At 40.7% G+C, this 19,046-nt stretch overlaps 2 protein-coding genes across 5 annotated transcripts in view; one reads left to right on the top strand and one right to left on the bottom strand.

The window, feature by feature from the left end:
• The window catches only part of LMBRD2 (LMBR1 domain containing 2), a 33,597-nt gene extending 26,205 nt beyond the window's left edge, over positions 1-7,392 (bottom strand). The window contains exons 1-2 of one of the 2 annotated variants that reach the window (XM_056513300.1): positions 7,165-7,392; positions 412-642 (exon numbers count right to left, since the gene is read on the bottom strand). In XM_056513300.1, coding sequence (XP_056369275.1) covers positions 412-585 — 174 coding nt within the window. In that variant the 5' untranslated portion in view covers positions 586-642; positions 7,165-7,392. The remainder of the gene's footprint in view (positions 1-411; positions 643-7,164) is intronic. The other variant, XM_056513301.1, reaches the window with a different exon arrangement.
• Positions 7,387-18,694, top strand: SKP2 (S-phase kinase associated protein 2). 3 transcript variants are annotated; one of them, XM_056513305.1, is made up of 10 exons: positions 7,387-7,491; positions 8,221-8,429; positions 9,626-9,737; positions 10,015-10,158; positions 10,635-10,769; positions 11,995-12,093; positions 13,570-13,697; positions 15,229-15,280; positions 15,917-16,024; positions 17,123-18,694. In XM_056513305.1, the coding sequence occupies exons 1-10, from the start codon at positions 7,484-7,486 to the stop codon at positions 17,334-17,336; spliced, it is 1,209 nt and encodes a 402-aa protein (XP_056369280.1). In that variant the 5' UTR covers positions 7,387-7,483; the 3' UTR covers positions 17,337-18,694. The 3 variants fall into 3 exon arrangements, with proteins under 3 accessions (XP_056369280.1, XP_056369279.1, XP_056369277.1); XM_056513304.1 differs by having other exon boundaries at positions 7,408-7,491; positions 8,173-8,429; XM_056513302.1 differs by lacking the exon at positions 7,387-7,491 and having other exon boundaries at positions 7,886-8,429.
• Positions 18,695-19,046: the final 352 nt, after the last annotated feature.

Below are 19,046 nucleotides of genomic sequence, written 5' to 3'. Positions count from 1 at the left end.
AAGATAATTTATTTCATATCAGTGACCAAAGAGGTTTAAAAGTAGTAAGTCCTATTTTAAAGACATTTCCTGTACTCCAGGTTTACATTTGGAATTAATTATACTAATAAACATTCAAATCAACATGCAATCAGCAGTCAAGCAAGTAAAATACTGAAAGTGTCCTTATGCTGCCTAATCAGATTTAAAAATTGTTACAAACAAATAATGAAATTTCAAATGTTTGAAATAGATTTGTTATCTGATGAGACCAACAAAAAGTAAAATTAATTATAAACATAAAACATTGTCATGCTTAATTTATTAAGATACTACATAGAAGGTATCTTTGGTGCTTCTAAGAGATGGTCTTCTGCAAACATTCGTTTAGAGAAGTACTACACACCTTTGATGCAATTAAGCATTTCTTACCGTACTGACATCCAGAGGCAGTATGAATACAATCAGGAAGCAGAGATACCAAGCCAATAATGTTGCTATGATCACCAGCCTGTGCTGTTTCTTGAAGTCTCCATACCGGTGAAGTAGGAATAAGGCCAGGAAAAAGACAAACACTATCTCGAGGCCCAGCGCTGCTCCACTCATTGTTAATTAAATGTTGGCGCCAGCCACACCACGCTCACTTGGGAAAGCAGATCAGAGCTGCAAAACAAAAAGACATTTAATTAAAATCTCTGGAAGATATTTACACAGAAGAATTGTTCAATAGACACTTTAAAACATATTAACAAACTTTCCATAATTCACGTGACCAAGATTCTTATTAGATAAAACCAAAGATTTTCAGCAAGGTGCCCTGAAATCCTCTGAAGAAATCAAAAATATGTAATTCCAATGCTGTCATTTTCAGCAATGTACTAGGATAACTCCTGTTCATCATCTCGATATACAATAGATCCAAGAGGCAAACAGCAAATCTCTGTCCTTAAATAGACCACTAGCCCAACTTTAGGTCCAGCACAAATTTCAAGATGAAAATCTATTCTGCTCTTTTTTTCTCCTTTTAGAAGTAATCAACTAATTTTTACAAAGGGTTAAATGTTTAAATTAAATGTTTCTGGAGAGCTAATGAGTAACTTTTTTAATGGAGTGTACCTCAAATACATATTTAAAGTCTGTACGTAAGAGTCAATAGAGCATAAAAACACAGCAAACTATGTGTTAGTCTACTTGTAATGCACCTCTTTTAGGTTTGAAATTTCAAGAATTTTAATTCACCTTCCTACTCCTGCTGTGCTATTTTAGAGAAACAAGGTCTCAATTAATTTGGTGCAGTTTGCCATGACATATTTTTGCTTTGCTCGTCCTTCTGTGTTTAGTTACTCTATTACCATCAGGACTGCTCTAAGAAAGTTCATACAGCTTCATACAGACAAGCTATTATGCAAAGGGACAGTGAGCTGCACAAATCCATTACAGAAAATCTCACTGATTTGCTACATTTTTATTTAAACTGCTTCAGACCTTTTTAATAAGCATCATTTTAGCACAGGCATTTTATGCATTACTAAAAAAAAAAAGTTTATTACTGTTGCCAGTCTGACTTGTCTCTCTATCAAGATTAACATTTAGCTGGTTTGATTTAAATGAAAAGGTTCTTGCTATGGCTTTGCTGGTAAGATTTCCAGTATTTCCACTTTTCTGGAGATTTAAAAGAAATGCTATTATTGAAATTCCCTTCTACTTACTTTTAAATCTCTTTAGAACTTGATAAAGTGAGCTATTTCTTTTACTAATTTCTCAGTAAACTGCTTAAGCGGATCTGTTATGCTTGAGGTCACTAAGGAGTGAAAACTCTTATTTATACTAAAATACCTCTAAAGTTTGTGATCCCATTACTACCTTGAGAACACAGAGGAACAATTATTCTTTGACTTTTTTTCACCAACGAAATTTGTTTCTCCCCATTTTCTGCTCTCATATTTGAACTGCAAACAGTAAGAGCAGTCTGTTTACTCTGTATTGGCTGTGACACACAGAGCATTCTGTATTCTGAACATAACTCGTGTTACCTTCCTGTTTCTAGTCAAAGATGCACACGCTTTTTCTTTGCTGCCTTTCATCAAACATGTTTATCAAACTATCAACATTTCCATTAGGACAAACCATCGCCTTACTATCTGTATGTATCCTACTTTAGATAGATGATTTGTACATTAAAAACTCAGGATATCCTACCCATTTCTCAACCACTTATTCCAAGCAGCCCCTGACTGTTCTATTGTACCATTCTTGTTTCCTTTGAGAAGTCTTTTCTATTTACAGTATAGCAGCAAATTCCACAGAAGTACAAATAACAAAACAATTATGTATCAGCTCCATTAGGGCACTGCTATCTGGCATGTAGCTTTTCGTGCCCATTACAGCCACACCTTTTGCTACGTAAACAAAAAAATTATACAGCACACACTTCATTAGTCACAAAGTTTTATTACAGTCACACCTGAAAAGCTTCTACCAAAGCAGAAGGTGAAAAGTTTTTGTGCAAGGCGCTGCACTCAGCTATTATCATGAGGGTACTTCCAGAGTATTATAAAAATGTATTGCATAAGCTAAATTGAAGAGAGAATTGATTCCTACCACAACTCACTTTCAAAGACAAAAGTTACTTTGCAGTTATCAGTAAACTACATCTTTATATTCTTACCTGGTTCCTATTTTAATCTCAAAACCCAAAAAAAAGAAAGGCCTGCTTTTCCAAAACACTGAGGCTAAAAACAGAATTGTTTTGAATTAATGTATACACATTTTCAAAACAACAGTTTAAAGTTTTTAGATAGAAACCATTTAAAATCAGCTCTCCACACAGAAATATTAAATAGAAGAAAATCCACAAAGTGAGAAATGAGAGGAGCTCTTCTGGTGAACTAAATCCAAACCAAGAGTGCAGACATATCTGGGACCTGTGCTACTAGAATCAGGCCTGAAAATACATTACTGCAGGCTATACAGCCATGTCTTCCTGTAGAAAGCAGCATTTGCCAGTGAAGCTGGTTGTTAGCTCAAACAAAGGTAAGCTCCTTACCTATCACCTTGTTCCATCTCTTTATTTAGACAGCCATCTCACTATTGGCATACAGCTACCTGGTATCAGCTGGTTGAAATTCCAGAATCACTAAAATAACATGTTGTCCTGAAATAACTACTTCAGATGAGGTCTCTTGTACTGAACAACCTTAAATGGCTTAGAAGATGCTCCTATTAAAGCAATGACAAAGTAACAAGAGCCCTCACCATGAATGGAGAAGTATTTATTGGCATATTCAGTTTCTGAACAACCAGGCAATTACAGATTAATACAAATAAGATTAAAAGCTGAAACGCTGGCACAGGAAGCACAACTTAACCAATAAAATACAAGGACATGCTCTTGTGTTAGCTTATGATTTACCTGCTTCTTTTTAGACACAGAAAAAATCAGTTAAAATTTTTTTATTTTACCCAGCCACTAACACTACACACATCATAAAGGGCTCAATTCAGCCTTAATTCCCTTTATATGATAGATTCCTACTATTAACAGTATTAAATTACCCTGCCAACCTAAGAGTAACTGCTCTCATGACATCTACATTACAAATGAACTAACTCCTCTGCCCAGTACAGAAATCTCAAGTTACTAAATGAAACAGCAGAGAATATAAAACCCCACACTTTCTTAGAGCTTTAATACAGCAGCAAATTTAACAAAGACACTCTAATATTATATTCTTAGACAAGGGCTAGAAGGAATTAAGCATATCTGTGAAGGATTCCCCCAGCCTCCCAGCAAGTGCCTGAGGAGGCCTGAACAGAGGGCAAACACAGCTCTGCATGCCTCACTAAAAAGTATAAATATGAATAGGATATTTACTTCACAAATTCAGCTTTATTAATGCCTCCAAGTTCTCTCCCTCCAGGAAACAGAACACTGCTTCTCTATCCTGTATTTCTGTGGTTGATTCCTCCTGCTACACAGTCAGAAAACTCTGCTCAGCTGTAGCCATTTCCCCCTCACAAGTTTTCAAATCTTTAAGATATTTTGATTTACATTACCACTTTCAGAAATTGTAAACCTCTCTTAGTTTTGTGCCTTCAGTAGTTTTAACCATCATACTATTTCATTAGGGAAACTCTGAAAACCATTAAAAGTATTTGACAAGGGAATGGCCTCCTTAGCCACAACAGTGGCTCTTCCCAGCTTTCTTTCCCAAGCAAAAACATCCTAAGAACAGAATCAAAGTCCTACTAAGCAATATATAAGATTATAAACTGATCCTCTTGTATACAATAGGTCTATCAGTCATAAATGAAACAGATTAGATTACTTCAACTACTTGTCCTTGACAAACTGATGCTGTCTTTTACTCACCTATTATACTATATACTTACAAACAGTTTTAGCACCAGAATTTTTTTTTTCAGTAATTCAAAAAGAGGAGGAGTCTGCCAATCTGTAGCTCTGCCTGTCCCTCAAACACTATTAATAAAGACAACCACCATGCTTCTGGTTTTCCTGTCTGTCATAACATTTCTAGAATACTAAAGACTTTTCTTTTCTTGTTCTTCAACCACTCTCAGGTAGATTTAAAAAAAAAAAAAAAAGCAGAAAAAAAAGAAAAAAAAGCTGCATTTCTAGACATTTTGGGTATTTCAGTTGAAGCACCCGAGAAACCAAGCAGCTTTACTTCATATTTTTAAAGATCAAAACTTGTCACCAAAAAAGTTGCCCAACTATGGAAGATCCCTCCCAGAGACAGTCAGGGACAGAACTGAGAGCTTTAACATACAAAACAAAAACCCCAAAAAAACCATCTGGGCAACAGCATCTCCCACTCCAAGCTGAATTCACAACTCACCTGCAAGTACAGAAGCTGCCATCTCCAGCAACATATCAGTGGCCACTGATGACCTTCTGCCTTTCTGTCAGGAAACAATCTGCTAGCTCTTACTGAGGTTCTAACAGCATATTTCACTTGACAAAAAACCCAATGTTTGGCTTCTGAGGCCTGCCCTGCTCGGCAAAATTATGCTGCTAGTAATCATAAAGAAAGGCTTAACTCTACAGACACGCAGTAGTAGACTACAGCCTCGAGTACTGATAGAACTGCCTCACACTAAGAGCCCCTGACACTTTCATCTTAAAACAACAAAATGGGATAACTTACACTTCAGAACTTATAAACAGAGAAGAACAAGAGGCAAAGCAACAACACTAAAGTCCCTTCAGCCATTTTAATATCCCAGTCTGCATAGTGTGTTGTGGGGATTTATTTTAGGTTGGTTTCAGGTTTAGGGGAGGGGTAGCATCCTGGGTTTTGTTTGATTGGTAGGTTTGGGTTTTTCTGTTTACTTTATTATTACACACTGGCCCTAACAGCTGGGGGGAAATAGCAAGTATTTATAAACAGACAACAAAGAGCTGCTTTATTTCTGTACAGTGAGAAAGCTATGTAAAGAAAGAAAATAGCCACAAACTGCCCAAGAAAATCAACCAGAGAAGTTATCTGATTGCACTATTTGAGAGTAACAACCTCTGAGATTAGTGAAGAAAGCAATTTGCATGGCTTTGTTCTTCTAAGATACTAGTCAGTCTATATACTGACTGATACTTTATTAGTTCCTGTCAGTTCAACTATTTTGCAATGAAGAAAAAATTTAAATTGACTAAATGTTTACCTGGCAATAGATCGATATTTAGAAAACAAGTTTTCTATCCTCTAATTAAAAAAAAAAAATGCTGTGCTGACACCACTCAAAATAGCAATACATTCTGATCTTGGAGGAGACTAGGTTCCACTTAGTAGTGCTAAATACAAGACAAATGCTTGACTAAGGAACATTAAGAAAATACAAGCAGAGACCATCAGCACAAAACCATGGCAAGCTCATTTGCTTTACATGGTGCTGCCCTGTACTCCACCAAAGGATCACAGAATCATTAAGGCTGCAAAAGATCTCCAAGATCACCAAGTCCAATTTTTAATAGATTAAGTGCCACAGAGGCTGAAGTTTTCAAAGAGTTTAGGGAAGTATGCTGAAAATAACACATAGAAGAAAATAACTCACTTATCATAAGAACTGAAATAGAATCAAATTCAACCACTGTAAAGTTGCAAGCAGAACCTAAAAAAAGAACAGAAATCGCTATCTGGGCTACCAGACTAATGCACTCACACAAAGCAGGTGTCAGTAAGGCAGTCACATGACTACTGCCCAACACTGCATTCAGGCAAACAGACTATTCTGTCAATTTCCAGATTCTAAAAAACACTTGGATTTTCTGGAAAATCATCTCTCAATTTCCCACACATTAATAGAGAAGAGTGATATGATTCACAAAGAAAAAAGGGGCTGCAGAAAAGGTGAAATAAACTCTTTTTTCTTTTTTAAACCAAAATTCCATCTCTTTCTCATTTATTATCTGTTTAAATAATCTTTGAGCGGAAATCGGAAACGGTTAAAAATATTTTTTTAAGATTATATGAATGTTAATTTGAGTCATATCATTCTCTGTATGTGACATAAAGTAGTGTACTCTTTGCCACGGGTTCCATTACCACCTTCAATTTTACAGGCATGTCTCTCCATCGTTATGCAGTAAACAAAGGACAGTATTTGCAAGCATCTGGTTGACTAAGAGCGGGGTTGTAGGTGTGTTCAGAATTAGTTCTCCATCCCCATCTATTTCAAAACAAGCACTTTGGGAAAAAACAAAAAAAAAAAACACCGCAGGAAGACCTGCATTGCTGAAATTCCCGCGGGTTGTGAAACACGGCGTGAAAAGACTGCGGGGTCTTTTTGAACGAGCATGGTGAGGGTCAGGAGCAGCCACACACGGGCAGTTCGAGGTGTTCCCAGAGAAAACCTCCCAGGGTGAAACGTGCCAGCGCTCCGCGCGCGGCCTGCACGGCACACACCGAGCTCCAGGGACGCGGAACCCGCGCTGCGCGCTCGGGGCCCTGCCGGGAGGGAGTACTCGGGACTAGAGCCGGGAAACGAACCGACCGCCCTCGCCCCGCCACCACCCTTCCCTCCGCGTCCTTGTCACAGGGGACGTGCCCGGGGGCTGCCGCTTCCCACCCGGCTCTCGTCCCCGCTCGAGAGAACCGGCCGGCCGTGACTCGGCACGGCGGCCCCGCTCCGCCCGGTCCCGCGTCCCGCCCGCCGCCGCCGCCGCCTCACCACGGCCGAGCCGCCGCTCAACGCCTCGTCCCCCGCGGGGCTTCGCCGCCCGCCATCCCGGCCGGCACCGGGCTCAAAGCGTGGCGCAGGGAGCGGCGGCCGCTCCCCGCTTCTTCCGCGTCGGAGCCGCCGCCATTCGCCGCCCGCCGCCGCCGGCCCGGCACAGCCCCGCCCCGGGGCGGGCACAGGGCTGCGAAACTACAACTCCCGGCAGCCTCTGCGCTCCCGCCGCTGCGGCTTCCGGCCGGCGCTGGGATGGCGCGGTGCTGAAAGGCGCGGGGCGCGCGGCGCGCGGCGGCGCGCGCGGTCTCTCAGCGCCATGTACAGGTACGGGAACACCGGGGCGCGGGGCTGCGCCGGGACGCGGCCGTACGAGTACGGCTGCTGGGCTGCGCCGGAGCCTCGTGGCGCCAGGGCTGCGCGGGAGCCCTCCCGGGCCCCCTCGGCTCCCCCGGCTGCGCGGGGGCGGCTTGAGGGGCTGTGCGTGGGAACCCCGGGAGCGGTGTGGGGCGCGGGGGAGCGGGAAGGGGCTCCTGGCCGTGGGGGCGGTGCGGGATCGCACGGTGTGTGGTCCCGGGGGAGCGGGGGGCTCGGCCCTTGGGGCTGGCGGGCGTGCGCGATCCGCGGGCCGCAGCGGGGAGAGCTTCCCCCGCCTGCCCGGGCATCCCGCCCCGCCGTGCGCGGATCCCGCCCGGCGCTGCCGCGGCTCTGTCCGGGTTTGGTGGTGTTGCGGGGCTGCCCCATCTCGCCGCCTCCATTGGCTCCGCTCGCCGGTCCCTCGCCCGCCCCATCCGGGAGCGGGGCGCGCTCAGTCCCTGGCGGGCTCTTCCCGAAGTCTGCCAGAGCGAGCACACGCCTGCGCTCTGGCCGCTGCTTGTGCTGCCCGCGCCCGCAGATCCCACCCTTAGTCGCCCTGCGTGTGGCCGGAATGCTTCAAGGATCCCCATCCTGTGTTTGGTGTCAGTCTGGCAGTACCCTCAGAGCCTCTGGGTTTTGCTGTGTCTGCAGAAAGCATCTCCAGGAGATCCCATCCTCTAGCACTAATATTTCCACCAGCTTGGAATGGGACCCCGGCAAGACTTCGGAGCTTCTCTCGGGGATGGGAGTGTCGGTCCTTAAGAAAGACAAGCTGGGTAATGAAAACACACCACAGGACCTGCTGATGTCGTCGTCCTGCCTTCCTCCAAAACGGCAGAAGGTGAAGGACAACGAAAAGGACTTTGTTATCGTGCGCCGGCCCTGGCTGCTCCGAGAGGCAGAGTCAGGTACTGTCACCCTGGTCCAGGTTCTGCTTCAGTAGAGATGGAGAGTGGGCATCACAAGTTCGCCCTGCTTTATTGTTTACTTCTTTTGCTCTTACCCAGCAGAATGCCACTTTTAGATCTAGAGGCTTTCAGGCTTAGGGTGATAAATCTTCTTTTATGTATACCTTTAAACAGGGCTGGTGTGTCTGGCTCCAGAATTGTGGCCTATGAAAAGCATGGTTCTCTGCTGCCTAACCCCATGATCACCTGTGTGTGTGTGTGTGTGTGTGTGTGTGTGTGTGTGTGTGTGTGTGCTGGGGGGTTGTGCTGCATGTCCCTGTGCCTGTTTGCTCTTGTGGGTCTGACACAGATGGCACTTTGGCCCAGCAGGGCTGTGTTGTGAATCAGTGTTTTAAGGTCGCTCAAAGAATCAGCAGCAAAAGTAGATTTAATATAAAAGCAAAAGTGTGACCAAGTTTGTTGGCAGTGTTCATTCTTGTTATTAGATGGCTAAAAAACAAAGAGAAAAAGCAAGCTAAAATCAATCAGTTTAGAACGAAAGTCTGTTTGGAGGCAGGAGGACAAAGGTAGGTAAAGAGTGCAGGCTGAGGTGTGCCAGTGGGGCTGTGTCCCAGCTCCTGATGGAAATGAGCAGTGTGAGGGTCCGTGCCAGAGAGCTAAGAGCCCTGAGAGAAGCTGTGATTGCATCACATTGTTTCACATAATTCTTGGAGTGGTGATACCATGCATGTTTTAGGAAGCAATTTGTAGTACCTGATTTTTTCTGTGTATCACACAGAAGCATGGCTTATCTTGAGCTCTCTTCTGGGACCCTTGCATGTGTGGGAGGAGTGGACATTTCAGCAGAGGGGAAAAAAAAACCCAGAGAATCATGCAAGTGTTAGATTACAAAGGCAGTAGCTAAGGTGCTCTTGTTCCCCAAGTGAGTATGTGAGTAGTGTCAATGGCTTTACTATGCATACGAGGTTGGTATTATAGGAACCTATGCATTTACCAGACGTGCCTAGGCAAAGATGGAAAAATGTCTTCCTACAGTGGTGAGCTGCAAGGAAAATGAATAGTGTGGCTGATGTCTGAAGTGTAGCCTACAGAGAATCCATAGAGGGGCTTTTAACAACCAAACCAAACAAGGCATCTGACCTGCAGGCAAAAATGAACCAGCTTTAACTAGAATGTGTTTTGCTCTTTCCCTAAAGGTATTTCTTTGGATGCACTTCCAGATGAGCTGCTTTTGGCAATCTTTGCATATTTGCCCTTAAAGGATTTGCTGAAAGTTTCTATGATTTGCAAGAGATGGCATCGACTTTCGTGAGTATTACATCTTGTCATTTAGTACTAAGGCAAATCTTTGTTTCCACGGACTGTTAAATGGTCTGGTTCTCATTTATATATGTATCTCAATTAGGCCATATGTGGGTATGTATAACCAAAAGATACCTCACATGTTTCAACATTATTATAGTCTCTTAAATAGCTTTCCCTTCTCTCGATCTGTTTTTGACACTGAAAACTTCCTGTGGCTGTACTTACAGCATTGACCTGTTACCCATTTGAGCTCACTAACAAGTAAAACTCTGTGCCCCAGGTTTGATGAATCTCTCTGGCAGACTCTTGATTTGACTGGTGGGAATCTGCTGCCAGGAGTGCTTGGACAGTTGCTGCCTGCAGGTGTTACTGTGTTCCGCTGCCCGAGATCTTGCATTGGGGATCCATTGTTTAAAACAAGCAAGTAAGGCTTTTTCTGTGTTCTGGACCCTGAAACTGTTTCTCAGATATTCAGTCTGTGTGTTCTTGGTTTTAAGACAATAGCAGCCAGCAGCATTGTTTGTGCTGTCCTTGCAGTGTGGAAGAACTAATCAGTGGTTAAGCCTGTGTTGAAACAGGACAACCTGCACTTAGCTATCAGTTAATTAAAACAAAGTTGATGTGGTTTATTTTTAAATAACAAGCACCATAATGCCCTTGCAAAGAATTATCATAACGTCCAGCATTTTTATGTGGTACATGCAAAAAAATCATTTAAGTCTAGCAGGATAAGCTTTCAGGTGTTACAAGGAATCAGTAGAAGTATTTTTTGCAAGTTTTGCATGCTTTTAGTGTATGGGGTATATTTGTGTTATGGAGCAGATTTTAATGCAATTTTAGTAAACTTTTTTTTTTCTTTTTTAATTTATCTCTTTTTTTTTTTTTTTTTTTTTTTTTTAGTCTTCTTAAAATTCAGCACCTGGATTTGTCAAACTGCACAGTGTCTGCTGCAGATCTCCACAGTATTCTTTGTCTATGTGAAAAGCTGCAGAACCTCAGTTTGGAGGGTCTAGTGCTTTCTGACAACATCATCAAGTGAGTGACATGTTTGGGAATATTCAGTAAATACCTTCTGTTTGGTGCCATCATTTTGTGCAGGCTAATGAAAGAATGCAGTGGAAGGTTGTTCATTATGGGATTCTTTTGAAATGGCCAATTTTAGGTGCCTTTTTTTTTTTCCCCTCCCAATTCTCCCGAGTAGCAGGAGGTTGGAAAAGCTGCTCATCTCTCTAGGGTTTCTGTCCATATTCCCATAGCTAAGATGTAGAGCAGAGCAACTTTTTATTTTCCATTTTTGTGCTCCCAAGAGACCTTCATTTGTGATGTGCAGGTTCTTTTCTATTCCAGGGGCTCTCAGTAGTTCTCCCACCAGGTGCCCATTGTGCTTCTGCAGTGTTTCTCACTTTTTTGCTGAACTTCTGAAGTCCTGGAAGATTACAGATTCTGTCAAGCAGAAATATTTTTTGGTTCAACTGCAAAGACACTAATGGGTGTGCAGTCAACCTGTTCAGTCACACCAGGGGATTGTGGAGGTGCCAGGGACCATAGGTCAGATGGCAAAGACTCTGGTGTCCTGCTTTCTAATGACTTCCTCACTCCAGAGAGGGGGAACCAGAATATGAGCAAACCAGTATAGTTTAGCTTTTCATACAATCAGTAGTAACAGTTAAATCTGTCTGAAAATTGGTGAATAATCAAGCACTACTAATCAAATTCGATTGCCTTCTGAACAAATGTACATAATGAATATAAGAGTTTTCCCAGGTTTTGCTAACTGCATGTGTGTTCTGGTCTTGCAAACAAAATGCCTTCAAGGGATGCTATTTGGACATAGATTTTGTCCTGGAATAACTTCTACCTTGCAGAGGGGTGACATCAGAAATAGGATGTTTTGCTTTGTCTTTTGTAGAGGTGTAGTCATATCTGATAAGTTGTGGTGTATGTTTATTGGCATACAACAGGAGAACGTGAAAACAAACCATTTCCTTGTGGACTTAGTAGTTTATAAACGTGCAGGCTTGTCAGCAGCATCAAGTAAATGGACAGGTATCCCTTTTAATGTTGTGTCTTGATGTAGCAAGTACAAAGTTGAGACCCATAGCGTCTCAGTTGATTAAAGATGCAGTACATCATGTTTTATGAACAATTCCTTGTCCAGGAAATTAGGTCTTTAAAATAGTTACATCCTAGCAAAGTAAGCAGTGTTTCAATGTTTAAATTTTATCAGGCTTTTTTTTTGTTGTTTTTTCTTTCTCTACAGGAGCATTGCTAGAAATCCCAATTTGATACGACTAAATCTCTGCGGGTGCTCAGGGTTTTCTGCTGAAGCTTTGGAGCTGATGTTGAACAGCTGTTCTATGTAAGACAAAACCAGGTTTTGCTATTCCTGAAAGAAAGATTTATTTTTTTCCTTGGGCATCCCAGTTATTCTTGTATCTTTTTTAATGTATTTTTTTCATGTGTAATGTTTTGCAATGTAATCTTTTCATGTGCCTGGTTTTGTTCCTAGATGCCTAACAGTTGATTATTAGCTGAATAGTCAGGTAATTTCTTTCCATCAAGCTATTTTGTTCTTTAATGGCAAAGATGTACTTTGGTAGTTTTTCATGAGTTTTCTGAATCATATTTTTCGGTGGGTTAACCCCATTTCTGTTCCTTTGATATCATGTAAATTTGATTTTCTTTATGAAAATAGTGTGTGATTCTTACAAAGTGTGTGTTTTGAAACTGGAAAGTGGAGTTCCAGATTACCCTTTGCAATCAGAGTACAGCATGAGTGGTTGAGAACACTGTGCCTTTCCGTGCTAGAATAATCCTTCAGTAATGTTCTAGTTTATGAGGGCCTGTGTTCAGATTGACAGCTCCAGTGATTAAGCCATCTGCTGGCAGAACGTCACTGAACTGGGCCCCGGTGAATTCAGGATTTATCTCCCAGTCTTTCTGCTGACTTCCTGTGACCTGCAGAACAACATACATAATCATTCCTTCTGCAAAGCATGTTTTTTTAATCAAATTGCGAGTTACAGGGTCTGATTACGCAGATCGTGAGCTCTTTAGGGGATGGCAGTCTGTGCAGTGCACAGTGAATAACAGATGGCAAACCTGATCCTGGGAATGCTAGTGGCAATATAACTGTTTTTTCATTTTATGTAGAGAGTTCCAGCTGAATGCTGTAGTTGTGCATTCACTGTGTCTTTGTCTCTTGGTCACCGCTACAACACCTGGACACAGAACAATACTTTGTCCCAGCCCATGGTGACAAGCTATAGGTAATCAAGCACGCAAAAGGAGCTGAGCTCACAGCATGACCAGTGTTTTATGTAAAACTGTGAATTATTTTATGCTATTTAGGATTAATTGCTTATCTGACCAATGCTAATAATGGATGGTGGTTTTTCCTCTCAATGTGACCATCTGTTCAGTTGTAACACATTCAGGTCACAAACCCAATGAAAAGACAGTGTCTCCTTGTGGCAGTTCGTGGAGAGAGCCTTCACTTTCTAAGATATTACCAAATCATTTCAGTTAAAAGTGTCTTTGGGAAGTCACTTTAACCCTTTTCCCAGACCAGGGTCTAAAATTAGCACTGTCCAGGTGGATGAGGATGTTCTCTGATTGGATCTGGAAAATCTCCAAAGACAGACTTGGGTGGGTAACCTGCTCCATTCATTAGTGCTTAGTTATTGTCCTACTAGAATCCCTGGTCGTGAATACAGTAAGTTGGCAGTAGGCATGTTACCAGTATTTCCTTTAAAAGTGTCAGCTGTAATGGAAAATACCAAAACTTGAACTGTGTTTCAGCCATTCTTGTTAACAACTCTCTGTTTGTTTTTAGGCTTGAGGAGCTGAACTTGTCCTGGTGTGAATTCACAGCCTCTCACGTCAAAGCAGCAGTCAGTCACGTTACTTCAAAGGTCACACAGTTAAATTTAAGTGGATACAGAGAGAATCTACAAATAGCAGGTAAAGAGCAGCGTTACAAACCTTTATCCCACTATGGGAGGAAGCAGCAGGCTTTGCATTTTCTTCTCGTTGGCATTCACTCTTTATATGCAAGAATTATGTACCAACAGTAACTTTTAAGCTCTATATAGTTTTAAGTTATTACTGTCAGAGACCCCTACTATGAAGGGTGAGATGATTTTTCTTCTGAATTTAGGAAAAGTCAAGTGAAAACTCATTTCTTTAGCTGAAAGGAACAGCATTTACTTGTGAAGTAAGTCCTGGAAGCAGGACTTTGTGTGCTATGAATTAGCTCCAGGAACAGTATCTGGAAAGCTTTCTTAAGGCCTCTGCTGTTGTGTCAGCTGAAATCATCTTCTAAAAGAGAATAGTCATAGTAAGTGCTTGAGTTTCAGACTGACATCCAGATACCAGTTAATTTGGAAGGCAAATAATCCCAGGAATCAACGTTTAACAATTTACTTGTTAATAGTTCTAGAAAGAAAAGTTATACTAAGTTGGAAGGTTATAGAAAATGCAGGTAAGTCAAGATTTGGAGGAGGATACATCAAAATGAGCAAGAGCATAGTTAAAGGGTGAAAGTCCTTTTGTAGTAAAGAGAATTTAATTTTTGCAATGAGTGAATATGACAGTAGGGCATTGGATAACATGCAGGGTGTGACCTCTCATTTGTGTTTAAATATCACACAGATCCCTTCATGCATTCTTTTCATGGCAAATCTTATCTCAGCCCCAAACCCATAAACAAATATGTTACATAATCTTCTCCATATCAGGAATTTGAACCTTGGGCCGTTAGAGACCATGTGATGATACTTTTCCTGAGTAACTTTAGTTTGGTTCAGTGCAATTTATCAGGCATAAGACTTGAATAGTACATTAAGCATAATAATTAAGGCATTGTTTTGTTTAGTTTCTGCACATGAATTCTGAAATACCAAAATTCTCTTGCATGTTGTTGAGCACCTTGCAATGACTTTTAGGTGATACCTGAACTACAGATGATTCAGTGCTACTTGCAGACAATGAAAAGAAAGTAAGAAAAATTACAGTTTAAATCAAAAAAACCATAACTTTTTGTCATAAGGAAAGAATTTAGGAGATGCCTAAAGGACACTGAAAGGATATTTGATGCGTGGAAAATTTTTGTTACTTTTTTACTACATTTAAGTATTTCACACAACTCACCATTACTATGTTTCAGTAAATTTCACCAAAATACCATTGAAATTACTGTCTTCCTAAGTTGATGATTCATGCAACTGACTTCTAGGCATAATTTGCTGAATGAAATGTATCTGTTTTGCTGAGGGTTAAAAGAAATCCATGTAAGGTATCTTCATAGGCAGACTGTATGCTGTAAGTCTTAGGCATGTATCTTTTAGTTTAAAAGTTGTGCTTCAGTTGTGGAAAAAGGCTTTCTGTTTAGTAGAAAAGATATAAATGAACATGTGTGGACATGAGTAGGTTGTGCAAAGCATATCCATCTTATTACTGAAAGAGGGACTGACTCTGTGTGACTTCTTTTCAGATGTGAAAACGCTGGTGGAGAGATGTCCTTTGCTTGTCCATTTAGATCTCAGGTAAGAAGACCTGTGTGGCCAGTTCTTAAATCATTGTGGTTCAGGGGATTAGCACTGAGACAAGGTTGTGTTGCACTGCACATCCAGAAAATACTACTCAAGCTAAACTTACAAAATATTTAATATCTGGCATGACGTAATCTGGAGCTGGTAAGTAATTGAAGATGTCTTTGTTACCCCAGCATAAATGTCAGGTACCTACTGGATTTGTTAACTAACAAAATATAGTAATTGATAGGTATAGTGGAAGGAAGTATTTAGATGCCTACAGTTCATTAGCCTAGCATCCTAGACAGGGTTTAAGTCATCTCTAATACAAGTGTGTTACTTGGTCATGTAGCTATAAAAAAAGGTGTATTTTGGTTTTGACCTAGTCAGTTACAGTATTTGGAAATCTCTGAAGAACTTGCCTATTCATGCTATAAGTTCTGCTGCAGAGTATCTGTGTGAAGAGAAGCTTCTGCTTCACTTGTTTCTTCACTTGCCCCACACATACACGAGACATGGATTGCTTCCAAAAAAAAACACTTCGGTGGTAGGAAATAGAGATATTCAATAAATTCCTCTGCCTGAATTTTCAAAATAGCAAATTTACTGCTGTATACTTAAACCTTCATTAATGTGTTCTCTGTACAGTGACAGCATGATGTTAAAGCCTGAGTGCTTCCAGTATTTTAAACAACTTGTGTTCCTACAACACCTGTGTCTTAGCCGATGTTATCAGATATCACCTGCTGCCTTAGTGTAAGTAACCTCTAATTAGCTCTGGTTTGCTGTTCACACAGAGGGTAAGTGAATTTGAATTTGCTTTATTTTAGGTTTAGAATTGCAAGTACTGTTTCAAAAAACTTAATGGTATGAGGAATTGGAAATAAAACTAAGATAAAAGAACCTGTCTTCTAGAACCTGTAGCCTTTAAGAATCCAGACTGGCACCAAAGCTGAGATAATCTTTCATTAGTGTCAGTCTGTACTTACAGAATTGGCTGCTCCATGCATTCCTTGTGCCTTCTGTTAGTGGCATTATACCAGTGGTACTCATTGCTGGCATGGGAGGTTGCAGTCCTGCCAGTGACCAGTATTGATGTCTGAGTGTGCAGCAAGGTTTGGAAAATCTGGCAGAGCTCACAGTACTGGCTGGACTAGTAAGCTGAGTATGTTTGCTTTTGTGTGCCTCTTTATCAGTTATTGATTGTGACTGAAACATGGCAAAGAGTGACTTGTTGGTGAGGTTGTCCTGCCTTTTATTAGTATAGATACTTTCAGGAAAGATTTCAACACAAGGAAATGGCCAACAATAAGAAAAAAGGTTGAGAGGAAGAGGACTATTGAAAATGAGGATCTGAAGAACCTTTGCTGTGGCAGCATGTGTCTCAGCTTTTTGATTTTGTCTAGTGCCTGCTGGATAAGATACACAGGTCAGATGATGACTGGGAAAATGTAGAGCAATCAAGAAGATGGATCTGGCTACTTACCCAGCAAAATTTGTATTCTACAAATTGGAGACCGATTGATAGTATCGGGGGGCTTGTGTCCTCTGAGCCACATCCTGGATCTTCATGTTGGAAATATCCTTCACTTATTCTAGATTTTTAAGTCCAAGGATATGAAAGAAGAATCAGTTTGTTTTCAGTCTGTGAGAGACATTAGCAAAGAAGTAATTTACTCAGATAGTTTCCTGAAGTACCAGTGCTGAGTACTAGTTTCATTTAAATATGTGCTTAAGTAGTTTACCCTCTTCTAAAAAATGAGTAGAAATGGAGTTATCTAGCTTGGGTACAGGTTGAAAAACCTGAAAAAATATCTTCAGTTTCATGATTATTTCATATTTTTGTCTTTCTAGAGAGCTTGGTGAAATTCGAACACTGAAGACTCTTCAGGTATTTGGAATAGTGACTGATAGCTCCCTGCAGCTCCTTGAGGAAGCACTGCCTGACATGAAGATCAATGGTTCACACTTCACCAGCATTGCAAGGCCAACTGTTGGCAATAAAAAGAGCCATGAGATTTGGGGCATCAAATGCAGATTGACACTGAGAAATCCTAGTTTCTTGTGATCATGTACAATGCATGGACATGGAGTGCCATGGACACACTGTGCATTGAAGCTCCTTAAGAAAAAAGTTCTGGAGCACCTTTTATCATAGTACTGTTACTGCCTAACTTGGTCGTACACCCTAATGTTGTTTCATAATATTTTATATACATTTTTTGTATATAAAGCCTTTAGAAATTTGATGATCTGTGAGCAATTACAGAATATTTCTTTCAGTCTTTGTTTTTTAGAGGGGATCTTTGAAAAAAATATTATGAAACAAACCACTGTAATTCAGCCTCTAGCAATTGTCTGCAGCTTCTGGAACAGCTTGCAGAGGTGCCATATATCTTTATAAGGTTGATTAAGAAATTAGCAGAATTCAAGATGAATTCTTATGTTTTAAATCTATTCAACTACATAACTGAAGAAAAGGTACAGTAGAATGACTGAATTAAACTTGAAAACAATAAATTGGGGATATCTACATACAAGCAGCTAAGCAGCATAACAGAGCTATAGTAAAGTTTTTATTTAGGAGGCCACAAAGGAAACTTCTGTCTTTAGTAGCCTTCATTGTTAGCCAAATACAGTCTGAAAAGCCCATTCAGAATTATTTCATGTTGTGGTCCTAGGTTTTCTGATTACACATTACAGAAACTTAATGTAGCTTCTGTGAGTGTGATCATAGATATGATCTTTCAACTACAGCTGATAGATTGGTAGAAGTTTTGCAGGAGGAGGGCTCAAATAGTTCTAGATATGACCAAAAACCAGAACCTGGGACTGCTGTGTAAGGGAGAGAGATGCTTTCGTGCTATCAAGAGACATTAATTTCTCTATTATATTAGTTTGTAGTAGCACTTCACTTCTTGTATTTGTATCACTAACCACTATTGTCTAGTGTTGAATTTTTTTAAAAAGTCATGGGAGAAACTGAGTAACTGTCCATAAAGAAAAAAAAAAAGCCAAATAAAGGATAGGGACAGGTAATGACTTTAAATGAAACTTTTATTTGCATCTGTTGTCAGGGTCCTCATGCATAAAGCTAGAATGTTCCAGCAGGTGTTTAAGCTGATTATTCCTAGGGCAAAACTTGGACCCTCTATGGGACATAAACATGCTGCTGTTTTCCCCATGAATGCAGTAAGCAAGCAAGCAGCTGAATTTATTCATGGATGTTTTTATGAGCAGCCAACATATTACTGTAGGCCTTTGCATAGATATAGCTTTTCCCATTGCAGTCTCGAGAAAGCATTCAGGAATGAATATCTGATAGTGGAGAACAGATTAATTACTATGGAAAGATTGTATGAGTACTAGAATTTGATACTCGACTTTGTAGAACATAGTAAATAAAGTATTATCTTGGAAATCTAAGTTGGGGTTTTTTATTCAATTTAATGCTGTAAGTAACAGGTGTTAATAGTGGGCTTGTATCCCTTACAAAGGAGTCAATGTGCAAAATACCTTGTGAAAGTTGGGAGGAATGATAGGAGGTTGGAGGATACAGAATTTGCTGCCTTGGAAGCGTATCTTAAATTCAAAAAGAAAAAGTACATCTTTGTAGCACAGCATTACTGTAAATTCTTCTCCTATGCACAATGTAACTTCATGCATCTTCTCTTGCATTTAATAGAGATCTTAGAAATTGCTAGATTATACAAAATGACTGATGGATGGGAGAATGCTTTTCCTGATTTGGCACCAACTTTGTATCATGGGTCAAAAA

Source organism: Oenanthe melanoleuca, chromosome Z, assembly GCF_029582105.1.
Source record: "Oenanthe melanoleuca isolate GR-GAL-2019-014 chromosome Z, OMel1.0, whole genome shotgun sequence".
NCBI lineage: Eukaryota > Metazoa > Chordata > Aves > Passeriformes > Muscicapidae > Oenanthe > Oenanthe melanoleuca.
Note: the sequence above shows the minus strand (reverse complement) of the source record. Positions and strands in the feature narration are given on the sequence as shown.

Excerpts from the sequence above, each read along its gene's own strand:
- SKP2 (XM_056513302.1), top strand. The coding sequence starts at position 8,093 with ATGCTTCAAGGATCCCCATCCTGTGTTTGGTGTCAGTCTGGCAGTACC. Across the intron at positions 9,738-10,014 it reads AAGAGATGGCATCGACTTTC|GTTTGATGAATCTCTCTGGC; the intron begins GTGAGTATTACA and ends TCTGTGCCCCAG. Across the intron at positions 10,159-10,634 it reads CCATTGTTTAAAACAAGCAA|TCTTCTTAAAATTCAGCACC; the intron begins GTAAGGCTTTTT and ends TTTTTTTTTTAG.